The sequence below is a fragment of the Poecile atricapillus genome, chromosome 20 (assembly GCF_030490865.1).
Source record: "Poecile atricapillus isolate bPoeAtr1 chromosome 20, bPoeAtr1.hap1, whole genome shotgun sequence".
Classification (NCBI taxonomy): Eukaryota; Metazoa; Chordata; class Aves; order Passeriformes; family Paridae; genus Poecile; species Poecile atricapillus.
In genome coordinates this window covers 3,665,309-3,686,086 of record NC_081268.1, presented here as the reverse complement: position 1 = coordinate 3,686,086, position 20,778 = coordinate 3,665,309, and the positions used below count along the sequence as shown (strand labels likewise).

The following is a 20,778-nucleotide window of genomic DNA, read 5'->3' as shown; positions in this document are numbered from 1 at the left end:
GTCTTGTTGTTCACGTTGGGCCCGTTTGTGATGCAGGCTTGCAGCCAGGATGGGATGCAGGGCACATCTGGGGACACTGTAGGGGTTCTTTGGGGTTTGGGGTGGGTTTCCATTCCTGTTTGTGCACCCCAAGGACCTGGAGAAGGCAATGTGTGGACTTCAGCTTGTCCTCCCTGGACAAATGGGGCTTGAGGAACTTTAATTTCCCATTTCTCCCCCATCTCTACACCTTGGGTGATTTTTCCCTTCTCCATTTTCAGGGTGAAGATGGTTTCCCTGGCTTCAAAGGCGACATGGGCATCAAAGGAGATCGGGTGAGAGTCTGGGACCCTTGGGATCAATCCAGCAGCTCGGAGAAGGCTGCTCCCAGCACCATCTCCTGCTCCCCTGTGTGACAAAGTGACACTGCTGTCCCCTGTGCTGGAGCTGGCAGTGCCACAGCCCATGGCAGCAGCTCAGATTTCCCAATAATTCCCATCATTATCCTGCAGCTCAGCCCTCAATCAAACACTTCTCAGGGCTTGCTCTGCACACCCAGCCGCAGTTTGGGAAGTGGGAGGGAGGCACAAGGGCTGCAGTCCCAGCTCATGAAGCCTGGTTTTGTGGAGATATTCCAGGTGTGGATGGGATAACACCTGGATTTTGTGGGAATGAAACCCCGGTGCTTTGGTCACGCTGCACAGTTTGATCTCCCCTTCTCCAGAGCAGCTCCATGGAATCTCTCTGGCAGCAAACACAGGATCTGGGACCTGCCTGGCTAATTAACATTTCTCTTGTAATTAACAGGGGGAAATTGGCCCCCCTGGCCCTCGGGGTGAGGATGGGCCCGAAGGTCCCAAAGGTCGCTCTGGCCCCAATGGAGATCCGGGTCCTCTTGGGCCTGCTGGAGAGAAGGTGAGCCCAGGATGGGAATTCCAGGTTTTACACTAAACCCCACCATTTCTGGCTGTCTCAGGGGTGTTTTGGGGTGAAGAGGAGCTGTGGGAGATTTGTGTGAAGGGAGGCCTGAGAGAGGTGAGTTTAGGGCAGCCATGTCGAGGTTTTGGTCTTTTTGGGCTTTGTTTGGGTACAGCTAAAAAAGGTCAGATAAAAAGATCAGAGGGGAATAAATGGAGAAATTGAAAAGTTTAATTTAAATGAATTTAAATAAAACCCCAGTCTAATTTAAATAAAACCCCAACCATTCCCAGCTGGTTCCCAGCACAGTTACAGCCCTCACTCTGCATCTCCCCACTGGGATTCCCTCCATGCCCCAAAGGTTAATCCCAGTCCCATCTGCTCCTCCCTGTGCTCCATCCCCCTTCCTGCTGGCTCCAAAGGTCTGACACTCTGTTCCTTGTGTTCCAGGGAAAACTCGGCGTGCCAGGACTGCCTGGGTACCCGGGCAGGCAGGGCCCCAAGGTAACGGGATGGGATGGGATGGGATGGGATGGGATTTGGGATGGGATGGGATGGGATTTGGGATGGGATGGGATTTGGGATGGGATGGGATGGGATGGGATGGGATTTGGGATGGGATGGGATGGGATTTGGGATGGGATGGGATGGGATTTGGGATGGGATGGGATGGGATGGGATGGGATGGGATTTGGGTTGGGATTTGGGATGGGATGGGATGGGATTTGGGATGGGATGGAATGGGATTTGGGATGGGATGGGATGGGATTTGGGATGGGATGGAATGGGATGGGATTTGGGATGGGATTTGGGTTGGGATTTGGGATGGGATTTGGGATGGGATTTGGGATGGGATGGGATGGGATGGGATTTGGGTTGGGATTTGGGATGGGATGGGATGGGATGGGATGGGATGGGATGGGATTTGGGATGGGATGGGATTTGGGATGGGATTTGGGATGGGATGGGATTTGGGTTGGGATTTGGGATGGGATGGGATTTGGGATGGGATTTGGGATGGGATGGGATTTGGGATGGGATTTGGGATGGGATGGGATGGGATGGGATGGGATGGGATGGGATGGGATGGGATTTGGGATGGGATTTGGGATTTGGGATGGGATGGGATGGGATTTGGGATGGGATTTGGGATTTGGGATGGGATGGGATGGGATGGGATTTGGGATGGGATGGGATGGGATGGGATGGGATGGGATGGGATGGGATGGGATGGGATGGGATGGGATGGGATGGGATGGGATGGGATGGGATGGGATGGGATGGGATGGGATGGGAAGCCCAGGGACACAGCCCAGCTCAGCCCCCACTTGTGGGATGAGCTCCCTCCTTCCCACTCGTGCAGGACAAAAATAGGGATGGACAAAAATAGGGTTTGAGCTGGATGAATTCAGGGGCTGGTTGTTCATGGCTTCAGTCCCAAAGTGGTGGGAAGAGCTGGAGAAGGGCTGGGATGTGCAGGGACGGATCCAAGCAGGCTCCCTGGGAGCTTTCCTGCTGCTAAAAGGCATTACAGTCCTTCTCCTTGGATTAGGGTTTTTATCCTCCAAGATAGCGCTATCTAATTAATTAAGGAGAATAGCTAATGACTCAGGGTCTCCCTGAAATGAAAATAAAGCTTCCATTTGCATATTTGCAAACATCCTTTCTAGCTTCTCTCCACGCCCACCTCTGTTTGGGCCATTTTCAAGGCATTTTTTTAAATTAAAACTGTGAATTCCACTCCATAGACTCAGGCTCCAGCCCAGTTTTTGCATGCCCTGGAGGCTTTGGGAACTTCTGTCTTTGTTAACTTTTTTGTAAGAATCGTATTTTATTATTCATGTTCACTGCTTAAAAAAAAACCAAAAACAACCAACCCAGGCTTGTTTAATTCTGGAGACATAATCATCTGCAAGAGATTGTTTCCTGCTCGTGGTGGGGCTGGTTTATTTTTTCATTTGCATTTTATATCTGGAGTAGGGTTGGGGGGGTGTCTTTTTGCATTTTCTTGGACTAATCCATATTTTAAAAGCAGCAGCAGCAGCAGCAGCAATTCTCCAGGCACTGACATCAGAAAGGAACAAGCCAGAGTTAAATTTTCATGTGCACCAGAGTGACTTAGGAGCTAAAATCCCGAATCCTTCCTGGGCTCCCATCACAACCCTGGGCTTGGGTCTTTGCAGTGACTGCTAATGAGCCATGGCTATTTTTTTTTTGGTGGTGTTTTTGGAGCAAATTGAGTTTCTGAGGTCACCCCAGGGCTGGTGGTTTTGCTGTTATTCCAGGGAGGTTCAAGGGCTGGGAGCTCTGGGGTCACTCCAGGCTGCTGGGGGTGGCAGAGCTGTCCCTGCTGTGTCCTGAGCCTCTCCCTCTCTGTTTGCTCTTCCCAAGGGCTCCATCGGCTTCCCAGGATTTCCAGGAGCCAACGGAGAGAAGGGCACACGGGTAAGAGCTCCTTTTTCCACTGCTTCACTGATTGGTTTCCCTCCAAAGAGATGTGGGGATCATTCCATTGCTGGGCTGCTGCTCCAGAGGATTTTCCACTTGGGAATTGCCCAAAAAGGCTCATCCCAGGACGAGGTTCCTGCTGCAGGACGGGAGGATGGTGGTGGCAGCACAGCCAGCAGCTTCCCAATTAAACCCTGGAAATTTTCCCCTCAGGATATTTTAAGAGGCTCCTCTGAACCTGAATCCTCCCCGTGCTGTCAGACTTTGCTCAGGGCACAAAGAGCTCTTTAATTAACAGTAATTATTAGAGATGGCTGAGTCTGTTCAGAAGCAGCCAAAACCATCTTTCACCTAACTTGAAATTCTAAATGCATGGCTGAGAACACTCTCAGTGCTTTTAATAAGCTGCTCAAAATTCAGAGACACCCTGAAAATCAGGGGGTTTCATCCCCCAGCCTTGTCTCTGCCTCTCACCCCACCTCCACAGCCTTCTCTCAGAATAGGATTTCTCTAAATATACTGATTTATTTTTTATCTGCTGCAGAACATGCTCAAATTAAAGGATTCAGAGTACAAACAAAGTCATTTTCTGCACCAGCTCCGGTCACACTGACAAGAAGGGGGAGTGAGGACAGCAAGTGGAATTAGTTTCCTTTTTACTCTCATTTAAATAGAAATGACTTCTAACAGACGGCTTTGAGAGGAGCCCAGCAAACATAAATCACTTTGCACTGCATTAATATCCTGCCACTGCAATTTGGGTTCTATCCACCCCCCTTTTTTATTATTTCATTTCATTTGGAACTACAAATGCTCATCCTCATCCTTCCTTCTGCTCCGGCTGGGCAGGAGGAGGGAGGCCAGGAAATTCAGCCTGGAATTCCCTGGAATTACTCTTCTCCTTCTCAAATATCCAGCAATAAAACCCCTGGGCTGGGTTTTTTTTGGGGTGTAGAACAGCAGGGGAGGGATGTGCTGCTTTGAATCCCTGAGCATCCATGAATGATTTTATTCTGGGATGGAATCAAATCCATCTGGGATGGGAAACCTTCCAGGGAGTGGAGAAGGTACCAGGAGCTGGGCATTTCTGAGGCTGGAACAAATCCTGAGGGGGTTTAGGCTTGAATTTTGGCATTATCCAGCCTGAAAGAGACTGGGGAGGGAGCAGATCCCATGGGAAAGGACCCAGCTTCAGAACCAAGCCATGAGAAGACAAAAAAATCAGCATTTTCCTCACTTTTATTCCAAATGAGCTTTGTGCCTTTAACAGAGGTAGTGAGGATATTTAGTTACACCCTTGGCATGCCACACATTTCTTCAGTTCAGGAATTTAAAAATGTGTTTTCAACCTTTCAAACGTTGATTTATTTCATGGTAATTCCAATTTCTAATTAATTTTTTTTTAAATTTTCAATGGGTGATTAGACCATTTCTACCATTTAATACACAATTCATCAACCTGCATCCACTTTATCAGTGTAGAGAGAGATTTTCATGGACAAATCTTTCCATTTGCAACAGGAGCTCAGCTTGGAAATTTAAGAGTAGCAGCAATACTGATTTTCAGTAACAGCTTTGTGATCCATCTCAATTTTTATTTTTTTTTATTTTCTCCCAAGTATCTCATTTGAAAGAAGAGAAAAGCAATTATATACAGGATTATAGTCTGACCTGGGGTCACTCTGCTCCAGTCCTCATCTTAATTTAAGCCTCCTTGAGTCCAACTTAATAAATCCCCCTCTGCTTCTCCTAAGACCACTCAATTTGCTGGGTTTGTGAGTGTGTTCACATGGAGTCACAAGAAAGAGAATTTCCAAGATTTCCTCCTTCAGTTCATTGTGGAATAACTCAATTTGCAGCTGCAACAGCCCCAAATCACTTGTTTGTCTTTTCTTTATCACAATATCCCCATTTTGCTCTTCAATTCCCTGGTTTATGTGGCCAAAATCGTGCAAATCCCACATTTCTCTCCCAAAATGGAACTCAGCTTTCCATCTTGTTGGTTCAGCAGCACTAAGAGTCTTCCCAAGTTCTTAAATAATTAAAAAACAAAAGGTGAAAATCCAAGGTGGAAGGGCAGGACCTGCACAGGCAGCTGAATTTTAGCGCTGATGTGCTGAACATCCCCAAACACAAAAGTTCAGCTCGTGGCTGCTCAGTTGTACAAAAAAGGGCTGGAAAGGTAAAAATAGGGAAGGAAAAAAGGGATGAAGATGATTAAAGGATGAGTCTGGGAAAAGACTGGGACAGCTGGGATTGGTAGAGAAGAGAAACTTTGGGGTGAGCTGATTGTGGCCTTCCAGAACCTGAAGAGAACCTGCAGGAAAGATGGAATAAAACTATTTAAAGGAGCTTGGAGTGATTTTGGATGGGGCTTGGAGCAACCTGGGGTCGTGGAAGGTGTCTCTGCCCATGGGAACGTTTGGAATGAGCTGAGCTTTAGGGTCCCTTCCGCCCCAGAGCAGCCTTTGATTCTCTGTTTGGTGCTTTTGGAGAATTCTGACCCGTTAAATCCCCTAAGAGCTGCCCATCACCTCAGCTCCAGGTGGGCTCAGGATCATTTCAAGACTTGCTCATGAAATCAATAATTAACATGAATAATAAATCTTATTTTAAGAGCTATTTTCTGCCATTTGCAGGGGGCAATAGCATGGAGCTCCCAACTATTTCTTGGTGTGCCTCGAAAATAATCTGAATTTAGCTGCCTTCACGTCAAAATCCTTGTTTGAAAAATATAGGTCTGTGTACATTTGCAGGGAATATAAATTCTTTGCAACTGTACATGGGGCTGAATGCATGATTAATGACAGCAATAAGCAGGGGAAAATTAAGCTTAAAAATAGAATTGTGGGAGAAGAAGAGGAGTGTGGGGCTACCTGAGGGGAGGCAGCACCCCCTCCTCCCCACCTGCTCCCAATTTAGCCTCCCAGAGCTCCAAGAAAACCAGCTGGAGTACTTTAAAGTGAATTTTGTAATTAATTAACAAAAAAAAAAAAAAACCACAAAAAAATGCCAGCAGGCTTTAATAAATGGAGCTGCAGAACAAGGAAGATTCAGCAGGACTAATTTTAGCAGCTGGAAGAAAGTTGATGGTAAAGTTTTGCAGCTCCTGTTTTATGTTCTGCTGGTTAATGAGTGTCAGAGCCGAGCAGGCAGCACAGCGAGGTGATGGATTTGGGGCAGAAAACAGCAAAGGGATATTTTAAGCACCCAGTGTTTCTTCCATGGGAATCGAGGCTTCCTCTCCTTCCCTTTCACAGGTGATTGGTGCCATGAACGGGCTGCAGGGCCACACGGGCAGAGTCAAACTTCTCTGGGGGTTTTTGGCCACTTGACACAGAGCTGGGCTTTTAGGCTGTCCCTTTGCTTTTAGGCACAGCTTAATCTGCTGCCAGGTTTCAGTAGAGCAGCCTGTGCTCTTTCCATGGCAGGACTGATCCCAGTCCCAGTCCCAGGGAGCTGAGTGCAGCTGTCAGATCTCACTGAGAAATGACTCCTGGAATTCCATGTTTAGCTCCGAGTTAGGGAAGATGAGGAAATGTGTGGGGCAGCTGGATTGGCCTGTGTGCCTGCTCCGAGCAGGAATCTGCTGTCACACCTTCCAAATCCCACAGCAACACGTGGGAGCAGCGGGGTGAGGACCCTGCCCCGCTTCAGGAGCAAAGATCAGTGGGGATAAAAGGATTGCAGGTGTTGGGGTGGCGGAGCTGAAGCATTTTTGGCTGGGTTTTTGGGATACTGCATGGTCTGAGGGGCCTCATCTTTGAAAGCACTTTGGGGTTTTAAAGGACTTTGGATGTTTCTCCTGAAGAGATTCATTCCCTCAGAGAGCATTGGTTCTCTGGGCGTTGGGATCACTGTCCAGACCTGCCCAAGTACTATAAATTCAAATAAGTACAAGAATCAGGAGATGGAAATGAACCTGCTGCTGACTTGTTCACGGCAGATGAGAAGCAGAGAGGTTCTGAGGCAGTTTGTGCGTGGCAGGCTCTGCCATGGGTTCCTCTGCTCTGGGTTCCTCTGCCGTGGGGTTCCTCTGCCATGGGTTCCTCTGCCGTGGGTCCCTCTGCCGTGGGTCCCTCTGCCGTGGGTCCCTCTGCTGTGGGTCCCTCTGCTCTGGGTCCCTCTGCTCTGGGTTCCTCTGCCGTGGGGTTCCTCTGCTCTGGGTTCCTCTGCTCTGGGTCCCTCTGCTCTGGGTTCCTCTGCTCTGGGTCCCTCTGCTCTGGGTCCCTCTGCCCTGGGTCCCTCTGCTCTGGGTTCCTCTGCTCTGGGTTCCTCTGCTCTGGGTTCCTCTGCTCTGGGTTCCTCTGCTCTGGGTTCCTCTGCTCTGGGTTCCTCTGCTCTGGTGCTGTTTCCTAATCCCTTCTCCTTTTCCATTCCAGGGCACTCCTGGCAAACCAGGTCCGAGGGGGCAGCGTGGTCCGACGGTAACGAGCCAGTTCTTCATCTTTGTGCCTTCCCAAACCTTGTCCTGGCCAAAGGGAAACTGGGATGTGCTTTGTTGTCCTCACTGGGGAGGATCTGACCTTCAGCACCTGCAGCTAAGCCATGGGGACACAGATTTGGGGCTGGGTCTCACCAGTGAACGGGGTTTAAATCTTTCTGAAGGCTTTCCTGTCACCCCTTGCTGCTGCTGGGATGATCTGTTGACCTCAGGTGCTTGGGGCAGCAGAACAGCCTCAAATGTCACCTTTTGTGTCTTTTCAAGGGTCCACGTGGGGAAAGAGGCCCCAGGGGAAGCACTGGAAAACCTGGCCCAAAGGTAAGGCTTGGGGCAGCCTTTGGAGTCGTGTCCCAGCCAGTGTTGGTGTAGAGAGCATCTGTTCATCGCCCTCCTTTCCTTTTCCATTGGATTTGGAAAGCTGAGCCCTCCTGAGGTTCATTCCCAAAGGCAAAATACGTGCCCAGGTTCTGGAGATGGCCCAGGAGCCAACAGGACATCGAGTGCATGCCCAGACCAGAGACCATCACAACCCCAACATCAGCAGAACCCTAAACCTCCCCCAACCCCTCATTTTTGGGATTTAAACAGTTTAAACCCCCTCAGAGCCCTTATGCTGAGTTGTGGGTGAGGGGATGTGGTGCTGTTGGTCTCCAGAGCGAGCCCACTGCTGAGCCAGGCAAAAATTTGGGATTTTTCTCCCAGCCAGCCCAGAGGCACTGACAGATTACCTGAGCATTGATCACCAGGCCTGGTGGAAGCAAAGCTTTGGTTGTGAGACATTGTCACCACCGTGCTGCCAGATCTAAAAACAAACATCTGTTTGTGTTGGCATGAATTTTTGTTAAATCCCTCCTCTTTGGGGTGGCATTCATCTCTCCAAGGGAGGTCACTGTGTGGTGGAAATACCCCAATCTCCCCAGGATTTTTTTGAAGGGATGTGGGGGGAACAAGCAGCTGCTCATTTGTCACTGGCTGCTCCTGTCACAGAATTATTATTAGAAAGGGCTGGGGGAGTTGCTGGGCTGGGTGTCACCATGGGCTTGGTGCCATCTGAAGCCTTTGCACACAGAAGCTGTGATGCTGATTTGGGTATTTTTGAAATGCTCTCTTGTTTTTCTTCTTCCTAAAAGGGCAACTCTGGCGGTGATGGCCCCCCTGGTCCTCCTGGAGAGAGGGTAAGATGAGCTGAGGGCTAAGCAGGACTCAGTCCTGTGCTGTGGCAGAGCAGGTGGGGTTGCAGGGCTGAGAGGTTTCCAAGGTGAAAGGTGCTGGTGTGGAGAGAGGGTCCCCAAGCCACCTACAGCCCTTAGGTCCTGCCTGAGCTCTCCAGGGAAGGCTCAGGTGGGTGTTTGGTGGAAGCATCACTCGTGGGAGAAGGGAGAAGTCACCCCTGGGTGACTGCAGGCAGCCAGAACTTCAGGCACTTTCTGGAGGATGTGGTTCTCCAGGACCTCCTGCTGCTTTCTCCAGATCACAGTCAGGTGGGAAATCCTGAAACAATGGGACTTTCATGATTATAGCCTCAATTTCTTTTTTTTTTATTCTTTTTTTTTTTTTCCTCCCACTGGGTTTTGTTCTCTTTGTAATTTTTTCTACACAATCACCCAGCATTTGGATTTCCAGATCTTTGTGCTTACCTGCTGCTCACACAGAGGTAATATTTCATATCAAGTGTTCCAGGTTCCTTAACCAAGTTCTCTGGCTTGTCTTTCATCCCAGGGACCACCAGGGCCTCAGGGACCAACTGGATTTCCTGGACCAAAAGGCCCCCCTGTAAGTAACTCAATTCCTGGGACATCCTAAGGAATAATCCAGTCTTTCCCACCCAGCCTGAGCTGATTTCCTGACAAGTGATGACATTCCCAATGAAAGGCATTTCTGAGACACACTTATAACAACCTGATGGTTTCAAATTTTAAATAGCCAAGTAAATTGCTGCTGATTATAAATGTTCATTTCCTTCTGACTCAGGATCTCTGGGATCTTTCATGGTTGTTCTGTGCTTTATTTTCCCTCTGTGGACATGGAGGACAGCACAGCACTGCTATCTCTGCAGTTGTTGTACACTGAGGGGGGACCTCAGAAATGGTTTGGGAGTGATTTCCTGAGTGTGGTGAGCAGCTCCTGTAAGATAAATCTTTTGGGAGATGTGTGGGAAGGAAAAGGGTGCAGCTTTTAGGGTTCTGCACCTCCAGTTCCCTGTGAAAAGCTGGGAACTGAGGCGAGCAGGGCTGATTCAATGTTTGTCACAGTTTTGTTACCGAGCACTTGGTGATGCTGCTTCTCCCACAGGGTCCTCCTGGGAAGGATGGATTGCCTGGGCACCCTGGACAGAGAGGAGAAACTGTAAGTAGACAAATAATCTTGGACTGGACGTTACTCCAGAGCCTCCTTTTGGTTCCTCTAAACCCTCCTGTGCTGCTGGGGAGATGCAGCCCCACGTTTGGACTGTTTGCATTCCCTGAGGGTCTGTGTCTCTCCAGCTGCTCAGGGTGGTCTGTGGGAAGCAGCCCACTTCTCCTCACTTCCCAGCAAATGAGCATTAAAAAGGTTTTGCACATTATGCATTTTTTCCCCCTCAACTTATCACACAATTTAATTAACTTGCCTGGCATTTGCTAAGCAATGCAGTGCAAACACTGCTCAACCCAGCAGCAGATATTTATTTACATGCTGTAAGGCTGATTTTAAAACAAGGTGTTTGAGGTATTTTTGAGCCAAGTCCTCAGGCCAGGATTAACTTAAAGGTGAAGAGTTTTCACCTGCCAGAGCCTGACTGACATTGAGTCTTCCTTGAGTTTCCCATGACATCCAAGGACACCTCCAGCCAAGGTGAAATTTCGAAATGAGAAGTTTGACAGCCTCTGCTGTCATCAGCTTCTGAGACTGGAATCAAAAGCATCAGCCTCCAAGTCTGCAGCAAGGAATGGAGAATGGTCTTTTAATTATTATGGGGTCTGAAAGTTCTCCCTAATAGCTTTCCTCAATTTGCCTCTCCCAGGAAACAGAATCTCTGTTAACCTGTGCCATCAACCTTGCAGAGATCACTTTCCCCTGCAGACCTAGGCAGCAGAAGTCCCTTTTTTGTCCCCCTTTTCCCCTCACAGTGCAAATAAAGCAAGGAAAGAAGCATAAAAATGAATGAAATGCTCTTTCTACGTCCGTAGCCTGATGAGTGCAGTGTACCTTCGTGCAAGATTGAAATCTCTGTGTCAAACACTTCCCCTTGTTTAAGTTCCCACTCAGCAGCAAACAGGCACACTGAGATATTTGGCCATATTAGATTTGCAAAGATTGGCTCTTAAAAAATTGTGACAGATTCTAAAACCTCTGTGCCCAAGGCTCAAAGAGTACAAAAGGAAACCCCTTTCTTCAGGTTAATAAGGAAAGTCCTGCACAGAAATGCTCTAAATACTTGTCTGTGATAAGAGTTTAAATTGCACTTTCATTTCCCAAGGATATTTTGCCATTTCCCCATCAGTGACAGGATATTTTCTGATCTGCAGGCAGCCAGAATAGCATGGAGGAGTTATTTAAGCATGACAGGCTAGTGTTGGCATGGGATTTATCTGATCCTCTTTTGTGGCAATGAGAAAATAGCCCTTGTGCCCTAAATGCCATTCCTCAAGGCTGTCAGCAGGCTGGAGTAACAAGAATAATTAATGTACTTTTTAAGGAGTAGCCTGGGAGAGCCAAACAGTTGCAGTGGTGAGAGTTCCTCATTGTCACTCTTCAAAATTCCATTGGAAGGAGCTGTCATGGAGGCTTCCCTGCTCATCAGCCTTCGGAGACAAACACGGCTGTGGTTCCTTTCAGCACATCTTGATGGAGGAGATAAAGCTTCACTCAGCCCCCACGGGTTGTGGTGCTGCCCCTGAGCTTCTGGGAGCTGAGCTGAGACAGAACCGAGCCTGAATCAGCACCAGAATGGGGAGCAGGATAAGGGAAATAGCTTTAAAGAATTGCTCAGCATGAAGAAATTCACACTGATTTTTAAGAGGCATTTAATAGTCATTAATGGCATTTTTAATTGCCATTTCCTCTATAGTTTTACAAGCATAACATTTTTTTTATATATATAAAATATATATGGCCAAACCACAACAGCTCCATCCAAACAGCAGAGCTGAGCTTTGAGAATCCCTTCTTCTTCCTCTGCTTCACCCTTTATAAATGTACAAAGACATTTCTCCCACTTTCTCTTTGATTTCTTATTTCTTTTTCCTCCGGGTGCCCACCCTGGTCAGGGGTTTCACTGGGGGAGGAACAGTTGGTGGCAGTGTGACCCTCACAGGAGGAGTCCTTGGCAGAAGTGTCACCTCTTTGTCTTTTCCCTTTCTCCAACAGGGTTTCCAAGGCAAGACTGGCCCTCCAGGCCCCCCTGGTGTGGTAGGACCTCAGGTAAGAAGCAAATGCTCATCCCTGCAGCTGGTCTTCACTGGTTCAACTGGAGCTGCTTGTGCAGCAGGGATTCCTTTTCCAGGGAAGGCAAAGCCTTGTCAGGTGGCTTTGGAATTCCTGAGGCAGGTGTGAAATCCCCCCTGGCCCCAGCTCACCTTGCTCAGGGGCTGGGATGGGGTGAATGAGGTGGATGAGGTGGTTCCTGTGAACTCAGCACAACCACCCTGCTGGAAAACCTGTGTAGGGTGGGAACCCAGCTGAAAAACACCAACCCAGCTGAAAAACACCAATCCAGCTGAAAAACACCAACCAGCTGAAAAACACCAACCCAGCTGAAAAAAACCAACCCAGCTGAAAAACACCAACCCAGCTGAAAAACACCAATCCAGCTCAAAAACACAATCCAGCTGAAAAACACCAATCCAGCTGAAAAAAACCAACCCAGCTGAAAAACACAAACCAGCTGAAAAAAACCAACCCAGCTGAAAAAAACCAATCCAGCTGAAAAAAACCAATCCAGCTGAAAAACACCAACCAGCTGAAAAACACCAACCCAGCTGAAAAACACCAATCCAGCTCAAAGACCTGAAGCTGACAGGGAGTTAAATGAGATGTCCACGGGCTGTGCAGCTGCTGGTGGTCAGGGCAGAGCAAACGTGATGCCGGAGTGCTCTTCCATGGTAACTTTGCTTACAAACAGAGTTTGTAACAAGCTCTTCCATGTCACTGTGAGGAAAATCATCCTGCTCACATCTGAGCCAGGCTCTGCCAGAGCTGGGCTGCTCTGCTCTGCTCTGCTCTCAGTCACCACGAGCTCTGTGCAATGTGAGAACAAGCACAACTTCCAGTGAGCCTACACCGAGCAGGACTGGGCTTCAACTCGAGCCTTCTTCCCTGAACTGCTGGGGAGCAGCTCTTTAATTAGAAAGTAATTAATTTGTCCTCTCTAATGACAGCATAAAGTCCCTGATTTGTAAATTCCCTGATTAGGGGCAATTCCCCGATGGCTCTGTCTGTCTTCTCAAGTGCAAATGAGGTTCGGTGGTAGTTTCTTGGGGCTCTGCTGGGCGTAGTTGCTGTGATCTGTGGCTGCTGAGTGAGCTCTGGTGCCCTGAGTGCCCCCCTGCAGCAGGACATGAGTTACAGCCCTGTCCCCAAAGCCACCCAAGGGCAGGGACATGGTGGTTTTGTGCACCTGGCTTTTGTCGTCCTAAAAGCTGGCCTTTGGGGAGCCCTGGGTGACACTTGTCACCTTGAGTGCCCTCGGAGGGCACAGAGGCAGCCGCTAATTGCCAGGGACTGCGAGCCTCATGCATTATTTATGCCCCTTCCGAGCAGGAATCAGCAGAGTTGGAGAGTGCTTAGGAAGTTTTCAATTAAAAAGGAAAAGCTAAGCATAATAGTTGTAGTGTTAACATCTCATTTGGGTGAAATTTGCTCTCCTCCAGAGGTTCCCAGTCTGCCGAGGGTGGTGTTGGCCATTTCCAGAATGTGGAAATTCCTGTCGATGCCAGAGGGGGAATCTCTCCAGGGATTGCTGGTGGCACTGAAAGGCAGATTTTCCATGCCATTACAGCCCAAAGGACTAAACTGATACCCTGCACTTTTCCCTTCCTCAGTTGTTCTGCCAATACCCACCCCATTTTCTCCGACTGGTTTTTTCCAGGGTCCAACTGGTGAGACTGGGCCCATGGGTGAGCGGGGCCATCCAGGCCCTCCAGGTCCCCCGGGTGAACAGGGCCTTCCTGGCCTCACTGGAAAAGAAGGGACCAAGGTAGGGACTGGAATTCACCCTCCTTGCTGCCCTCCCTGGAGATGGAGAGGATGGTTCAGAAGAGAAATGGAGCTTCTGCCTCATGGCAGCTGGAGGCTGAGGGGAGGAGCTGGGCCTCCATGGGATGTGCAGGTGCTCAGCTCTTTCTCCCTGTCCTTGCAGGGGGATCCTGGTCCTGCTGGCCTCCCAGGGAAGGACGGTCCCCCCGGATTGAGAGGATTCCCTGGAGAACGAGGCCTCCCCGGCCCCATTGTGAGTAGAGGCTGTTGGCTCCCTCCAGCTGGAGAATTCCCCGTTGTCCCTCTCCCCAAATAACTTTGTTTTCCTTCCTGCAGGGTTCTCCAGGGCTGAAAGGCAATGAAGGTCCCCCAGGCCCTCCAGGCCCAGCCGTGAGTATCCCTGTCCTTGCAGGCACCACCATTTACAAGCTTGGCAGGGCCAGGCTGGGGTTAGTCACAGCTCCAGGCTTTATCCCCATTTTCCTGACGACTCCCTGGATGTTCCTTTCCTTTACAAGCCCTGTGTGTAACAGCTCAGTAATTTTGTGGGGTCAGCTGTGGGCGTACGTGACAGGCTGAGGGAACTGCAGGGGTTCAGGACATCCAGGATTTTGTTTCTAATCCACCTGCTTTCCCTCTGGAAGTTGTCTTCACTTGAGATCCCTGCTCAGGGCCACCCTCCTGGAAGGAAACATTCATCATCCAACCCTCCCTGCTGGCTGTGAAGTGGCTCATGCTCTTGTTCCAGGCTGTTTATGTGTCCCCAGGAACTGAGCTCTCTGCACAATCCAGAGGAGAATCCAGCCCTTACAGGCATTTTAATTCAAAAAACCGATCTGCAGGGCCCCTTAGGCTGGTGCTACCAACTCTTCATGTGGCAGTTATCCCATCAAATGTGCACAAACATGGATGAAGAGCTTGGATTTCTCTCTGCCTGGGCATGGGTGAAGGTTGATACTGCAATTAATGCTCCTTTCCTCCTCCTCCTCCTCCTCCCACCAGGGCTCTCCAGGGGAGCGTGGCCCTGCAGGATCAGCTGGCCCCATAGGATTGCCAGGGAGACCTGGCCCTCAGGGACCTCCAGGACCTGCAGGTGAAAAGGGAGCTCCAGTAAGTACCAGTATGGAGATGTCCAGTTGTGGGACAGCTGGAGATGTGTACAGTGGGGAGCTGGGCGTGGAACCAGTCCTTGTGGAGATTTAAATCATAAAAAATAAGGAATTCAGTTAGGAAGGAATTCAGTTAGAGAGGAATTTTCTGATCTGGAGCACATCAAACCACTGAATGCCAGCTGCTCAAGTGCCCCGTTGGTGACACCCCTGGCTGTGACCCCAGGGACCCACTGTCCTCGGGCGACAGGAAGGCCTGGGGGCTGAAAAGGTGACACACAGCCTGTGTCACCTCCTGCTGACAAACAGCCAGAGGCCAGGCCTGTGGGCAGAGAGCTGAGCCAGCCCCAGCAGCAAAACCAGCCAGAGGTGGCTTTGGGGATATCAGGCTGCTCTGGTGGTGCACTGATATTGGTGGGTTGATATCAGAAATGTTTATCAGCCACGCTTGCTGGTTTGTTAGGAACTCCAGCAGCAAATCCAGAGGCGAGAATTTCCTGATGGATCAGTCTGAGGAACATCTGTCCTGCTGAGTACCTACAGGATGTGTCAGTCAGGGCAGGGATGAATAGGCAATTTATGTGGCATCTAATTTATTTAGAGGAGAGCACCCAGGATTCGGATGCAATTCAATTATGGGTGCAGAAACTGGAAAATATTCACTGTTCAGTTCCTGTAAACAAACAAATTTGATTGAAGGCTCCTGCTCAAAGGAGTGCAAGTAGATGTTGACACAAAGATTGTTTTATTCACTTCAGGTGGTTTTATTTGTCCTGAATCTCAGGATGGGCCTCCTGAGAGCCCCCCTTAGTTGGGGGTCAGCCAGGGAGGGAGCAGCAGTGAGTGCTGGGGCAGCCAGGACCAGAATCAGCAAAAATTGGCTTGTGGGAGTAAAAATTACTTGGGGTCTTGTTTGTCATCCAGACAGAGATGGCAGAGGGTTCAGATTAAATCAGATTATGTTGCTGTAGCAGTGAAATTGCAGCTGTGATCTGGGTATTCACTGCTTACATTTGTTTGTTCTTTTCATTATCCCTCAAGACAGAAGTTTTGTCTCGTTTCAGACAAGGAGCACAGATGAAATATCAGCTGGAACCAGCTTCTCTGTTCCAACCCAGCCAGGAGTCATTAGCAGCTGAATAAAACCAGAATGAGCTGTAATTGCTCGGTTGGAGAGCTCTGGGTGTGACCTGCCTGTTTTTCTGCTTCCAGGGGGAGAAGGGTCCCCAAGGACCGGCTGGCCGGGATGGCATCCAGGGCCCCGTGGGACTGCCGGGCCCAGCAGGTCCTGTTGGACCTCCTGGAGAGGATGGAGACAAGGTGGGGACAGCTCCTGCTGCGTGGGGTCACTCTGGCAAGGAACTGGGCAACGTTTCCACCGCGGTGCATCCCACAGTTGGGTGGGATGTGCTGCTGGAGGATTTTTATGGAACTCACAGTCCCATGGGATGATTCACACATTCCCACAAAATTCCCTGAAATCCAGTTTGCCTCCCCCAAACCTGTAGCAGGTGCCTGCCCACAGATGCCCAGCCTCTCCAAATTTATTCCCTTTACCCTCTCTGTCATTAAGCCCCTCTGGAGTGGAGGATTCCCGGGAAACATCAGCTGGGACAAATCCCTCGTGGCTGCTCACAGGCTCAGCTTCTTGCATCTCGTGGCAGCCGAGGGATTGAGGGATGGAAAAGGGTTTGGTTGCACCTGGGGTGGCCAAATCTCTGGAATGATTCAGCCCACTGTGGCGTGTCCCTGTGGGATTTGTGGTGAGGATGCAGACACACAGGGCTGTTGCTGGGATGTTGGGATGTTGAGTGGTGGGGGATTAATGTTGTCCCTTTGTTCCTGGCAGGGTGAGATCGGGGAGCCTGGGCAGAAGGGCAGCAAAGGTGACAAGGGTGAGCAGGTGAGTGGAGGGGACTCTGCTGTAGCTGCTTCTCTTGACCGTGGTTCGTTGTGTGACTTGCTGGAAATAGAAATTAAATTTACATCATTTTCTAATGTTGATTCATCTTCTCTGCTTCATCAAATACCCACATGATGTAAAAAAAGAGTGAGAGCCTCAAGTGGGAGCCTCCAGCTCCCAGGAACACTGAGATATTTCCACATCACCCACTTAGCATGGAAATATCTGTGAAATATGGGCAGTGCTGCCATCAAAGTTGAGTCTTTGGCTGAAGTTCCCTTTCTGATTTAGTTGAAGATGTCTCTGCTTTTGACAGACGGGTGGACCAGGAGATTTTTTAAGTCTCTTCCAACCCAAACCATCCTGTAATTCTGTGGTAATTTCAGTTCCACACCCTGTATGTGCTGCCCAGAGCCTGAGGAACATGAGTTACCCAGGAGTTAGGGCTGAGTGCTGACATTGCTTTGCTGCAGCAAAAATGTGTTTGGATGTGTCTGCTCTCCACTGGCACCAGGGCTGAGGAGTGCTGGGGTGCCCAGGGAGACCTGGCCCTGTTCTCCATCTCTCTTTTGGGAATTAATGCAGTTTTAATGGAGATTGTGTTGAAGGAATTCACCTTTTTCCAGGTGAATTTGTCACTCTGCTCCTAACACTGACATTTCTTTTGTGTGACAGGGTCCCCCAGGCCCCACCGGTCCTCAGGGTCCAATTGGTCAGCCTGGCCCAGCTGTGAGTATTGCTCCCTATTAGCAGAAATCCTCTTTTTTTTCCCCAAAAAAGCTTCCTGGGAAGCACTGGAATGATTCCTGCCTGGCACTGCTGCTGCCAACACAAGCAGGGTGTGGTGGGATGGGGTTTGTGTGGCCCCACGTGTGTCCTGGGCTGATCAGAGCCTTTCCTTGTAGGGAGCTGATGGAGAGCCCGGGCCCCGAGGACAGCAAGGCCTCTTTGGGCAGAAAGGAGACGAAGGACCCCGAGGTTTCCCCGGTCCCCCCGGCCCCGTGGGCTTGCAGGTGATTTGCAGCATCCAGGGAGGGTTTAGGGTGGTGAGAGCTGGGGCTCAGCTGAGATGTTCACAGCTAAAATTCATCCTCTGCACCTCCACAGGGCCTGCCTGGACCACCTGGGGAGAAGGGAGAAACGGGTGACGTTGGGCAGATGGTAAGGGTCTTCCATATTTCTTTTTTCCTCACTGGCAATGCTCTGAGAAACACATCTGAAATTTGGTCCTCCTTTTCTCTCAGGGTCCACCAGGCCCACCAGGACCCAGAGGTCCATCTGGGCCACCAGGAGCAGATGGTCCACAGGGTCCTCCTGGAGGAATAGGAAATCCTGGTGCAGTAGGAGAGAAGGTAAAGCACCCAGACGAGCCTGAAGCAGGAGCTTGCTGTGCCAGCAGAAAGCTCATCCCCCTGCAGAAAGGTGAATATTTCCATCCTCTTTTTCCCTGTGCAGGGTGAACCTGGGGAATCTGGTGAGCCTGGTCTCCCTGGAGAGGTTGGCCTGCCGGTAAGTGCCCCCTGGGAGAGGCATGGAAGTGCTGGAGAGGTGTGGATGTGGATGGGACAGCAGGGACTGAACCAGGCCTGTCCTGGATTTGGGTATTGATGACACATTGCCACGTTCCTGGGTATTTATAGGATCACGTTTAGTCACCAAATCTGGGCTACCCACGGCTGAACACCATGAGCACCACTCAGTCCTTGTGGGAAGGGACTGTTAAATCATGTCCTTGTGTTTGGAGACACAAATAGAGCTTCTTGCTCAGAATTGATTAAAGGATAATTAGAGATCAGTAGGGGATTTTTTTTTGTTCCTGGATAATAAAAGTTTTGGTTTTTTTCTTTACAGGGTCCTAAAGGTGAAAGAGGTGAAAAGGGGGAAGCAGGTCCCTCTGGTGCTGCTGGTCCACCTGGCCCCAAAGGCCCTCCAGGTGATGATGGCCCCAAAGGCAGCCCTGTAAGTACCCCCTCAGTCTTGCCTTGCCTTGCCAGCAGAGATTTCTGCATGAAAAGATGTTCCCAGAGATACCTGTGGAAATTCAAAATTGTTTCCTAACCATGGAATTGTTCCTCTGGTGATCCATGATCTCAGCCCCTTTCTTTAGGGTCCTGATGAGGGAAAAATCCCATATTTCCCAGAAATACTGGAATTATCAGTGCTTTTTGCAGGCTATCAGGAATCTCACCCCATGGAGAGGAGCTGCAGTAGGATCACTTTGTGTTTTTAGCTTTCCAAGGTCTTCTGCACCAGAGCAGAACTTCCAAAATAAGATCAAGGAGATTTATTTGATTTGGGAATTACCTGCACACCCAGCTCCCTGCTGCTGCTAATTTCTACAGCTCTGGTGAAGCCAGTGGAGCTCTGCTGATTTTACCAGGGGACAATGGTACAGGGTTTATCTTACAGGCTTCTCTGATGCTTGAAAGTTCTGATGAGATAAGGCAGGATGGCACAAAGAAGCAGAGGAGGCAGGGGAGTTTAGTCATCCTTCCTAACAGATGGGATTTGGGATATCTGTGATGGGAAGCAGGCTGCTCCTGGAGTCATGTGAAGCACCCGACAGACATTGTATGGGGAAGAATGGTGAAGTGTTTCAGTCATTAAATGCTCTGAGAGGCTCCTCCTGTGCAAAATGTCACACATTTGCAGAAGCAAAACCTTCCAATCTGCACGTTGCCAAAGCTGGGAGGATTCTGCTGTCACCCAGCCAAAGGATTTCTGAAAAACTGGGATGGAAGTCCCTGTGTTGCCTTTGGAGCTCTGGTAGCCAGGATGCAGCTCTGGACTGGCTGGGACAGGGTGAAATCACTGCAGCTGCTGAGATGGGTTGTGATTGCAGAGATTGGGGTTTTACTCCATTGGGTGGCTCCCCATGTTGTCACTGGAGCTCTCCAGGTACAACGTCTCTGACTTGGGAATATTCTTCTCTCTTTGCAGGGTCCAGTTGGTTTCCCTGGTGACCCTGGTCCTCCTGGAGAGCCTGGCCCAGCTGTAAGTGTTGGTCTCACTGAGCTTTCTCCTCCTGGTGTGGTGAAACTCAGCTGTGCTGCTCATTCCCAGCAGCTCCCCTTACATTTCCTCTGCTCAGCTCCATTCACACCCTAAAAAAACCTCCTTGTTCCTTTTTCCCTCCCTCTTTAGGGTCAAGATGGTCCCCCCGGTGACAAAGGTGATGATGGTGAACCTGGACAGACTGTGAGTACCTGGAGAGAGGAGAGCTGTTCCCCACAGTGCCCGTGGCTCTGAATCAGCTCCAGGGACACTGAGCCTCTCATTCCCACCAGAATTTCCCACTGGGAATTGTCTACTGAAAATCTCATTCTCTGCTGTGTCATCCATCCATCCATGATCCATCCATCCATCCATGATCCATCCATCCATCCATGATCCATCCATCATCCCTCATCCATCCATCCCTCATCCATCCATCCCTCATCCATCCATCCCTCATCCATCCATCCCTCATCCATCCCTCATCCATCCCTCATCCATCCCTCATCCCTCATCCATCCATCCATCCATCCATCATCCATCCATCCATCCCTCATCCCTCATCCATCCATCCATCATCCATCCATCCATCCATCCATCCATCATCCATCCATCATCCATCATCCATCATCCATCCATCCCTCATCCATCATCCATCCATCCATCATCCATCATCCATCCATCATCCATCCATCCATCATCCATCCATCCATCATCCATCATCCATCCATCATCCATCCATCCATCATCCATCATCCATCATCCATCATCCATCATTCATCCATCATCCATCCATCATCCATCCATCA

At 49.7% G+C, this 20,778-nt stretch overlaps 1 protein-coding gene across 2 annotated transcripts in view; it reads left to right on the top strand.

Annotated features, from left to right (window-relative positions):
• Positions 1–20,778, top strand: part of COL5A1 (collagen type V alpha 1 chain) — a 138,040-nt gene that overhangs the window by 98,618 nt on the left and 18,644 nt on the right. For both annotated transcript variants that reach the window (XM_058853626.1, XM_058853625.1), the window contains exons 29-52: positions 261–314; positions 787–894; positions 1,348–1,401; positions 3,289–3,342; positions 7,728–7,772; positions 8,054–8,107; positions 8,920–8,964; positions 9,509–9,562; positions 10,082–10,135; positions 12,137–12,190; positions 13,857–13,964; positions 14,127–14,216; positions 14,300–14,353; positions 14,966–15,073; positions 16,285–16,392; positions 16,922–16,975; positions 17,651–17,704; positions 17,881–17,988; positions 18,083–18,136; positions 18,220–18,327; positions 18,431–18,484; positions 18,827–18,934; positions 19,916–19,969; positions 20,120–20,173. In XM_058853626.1, coding sequence (XP_058709609.1) covers positions 261–314; positions 787–894; positions 1,348–1,401; positions 3,289–3,342; positions 7,728–7,772; positions 8,054–8,107; positions 8,920–8,964; positions 9,509–9,562; positions 10,082–10,135; positions 12,137–12,190; positions 13,857–13,964; positions 14,127–14,216; positions 14,300–14,353; positions 14,966–15,073; positions 16,285–16,392; positions 16,922–16,975; positions 17,651–17,704; positions 17,881–17,988; positions 18,083–18,136; positions 18,220–18,327; positions 18,431–18,484; positions 18,827–18,934; positions 19,916–19,969; positions 20,120–20,173 — 1,692 coding nt within the window. The remainder of the gene's footprint in view (positions 1–260; positions 315–786; positions 895–1,347; positions 1,402–3,288; positions 3,343–7,727; positions 7,773–8,053; positions 8,108–8,919; positions 8,965–9,508; positions 9,563–10,081; positions 10,136–12,136; positions 12,191–13,856; positions 13,965–14,126; positions 14,217–14,299; positions 14,354–14,965; positions 15,074–16,284; positions 16,393–16,921; positions 16,976–17,650; positions 17,705–17,880; positions 17,989–18,082; positions 18,137–18,219; positions 18,328–18,430; positions 18,485–18,826; positions 18,935–19,915; positions 19,970–20,119; positions 20,174–20,778) is intronic.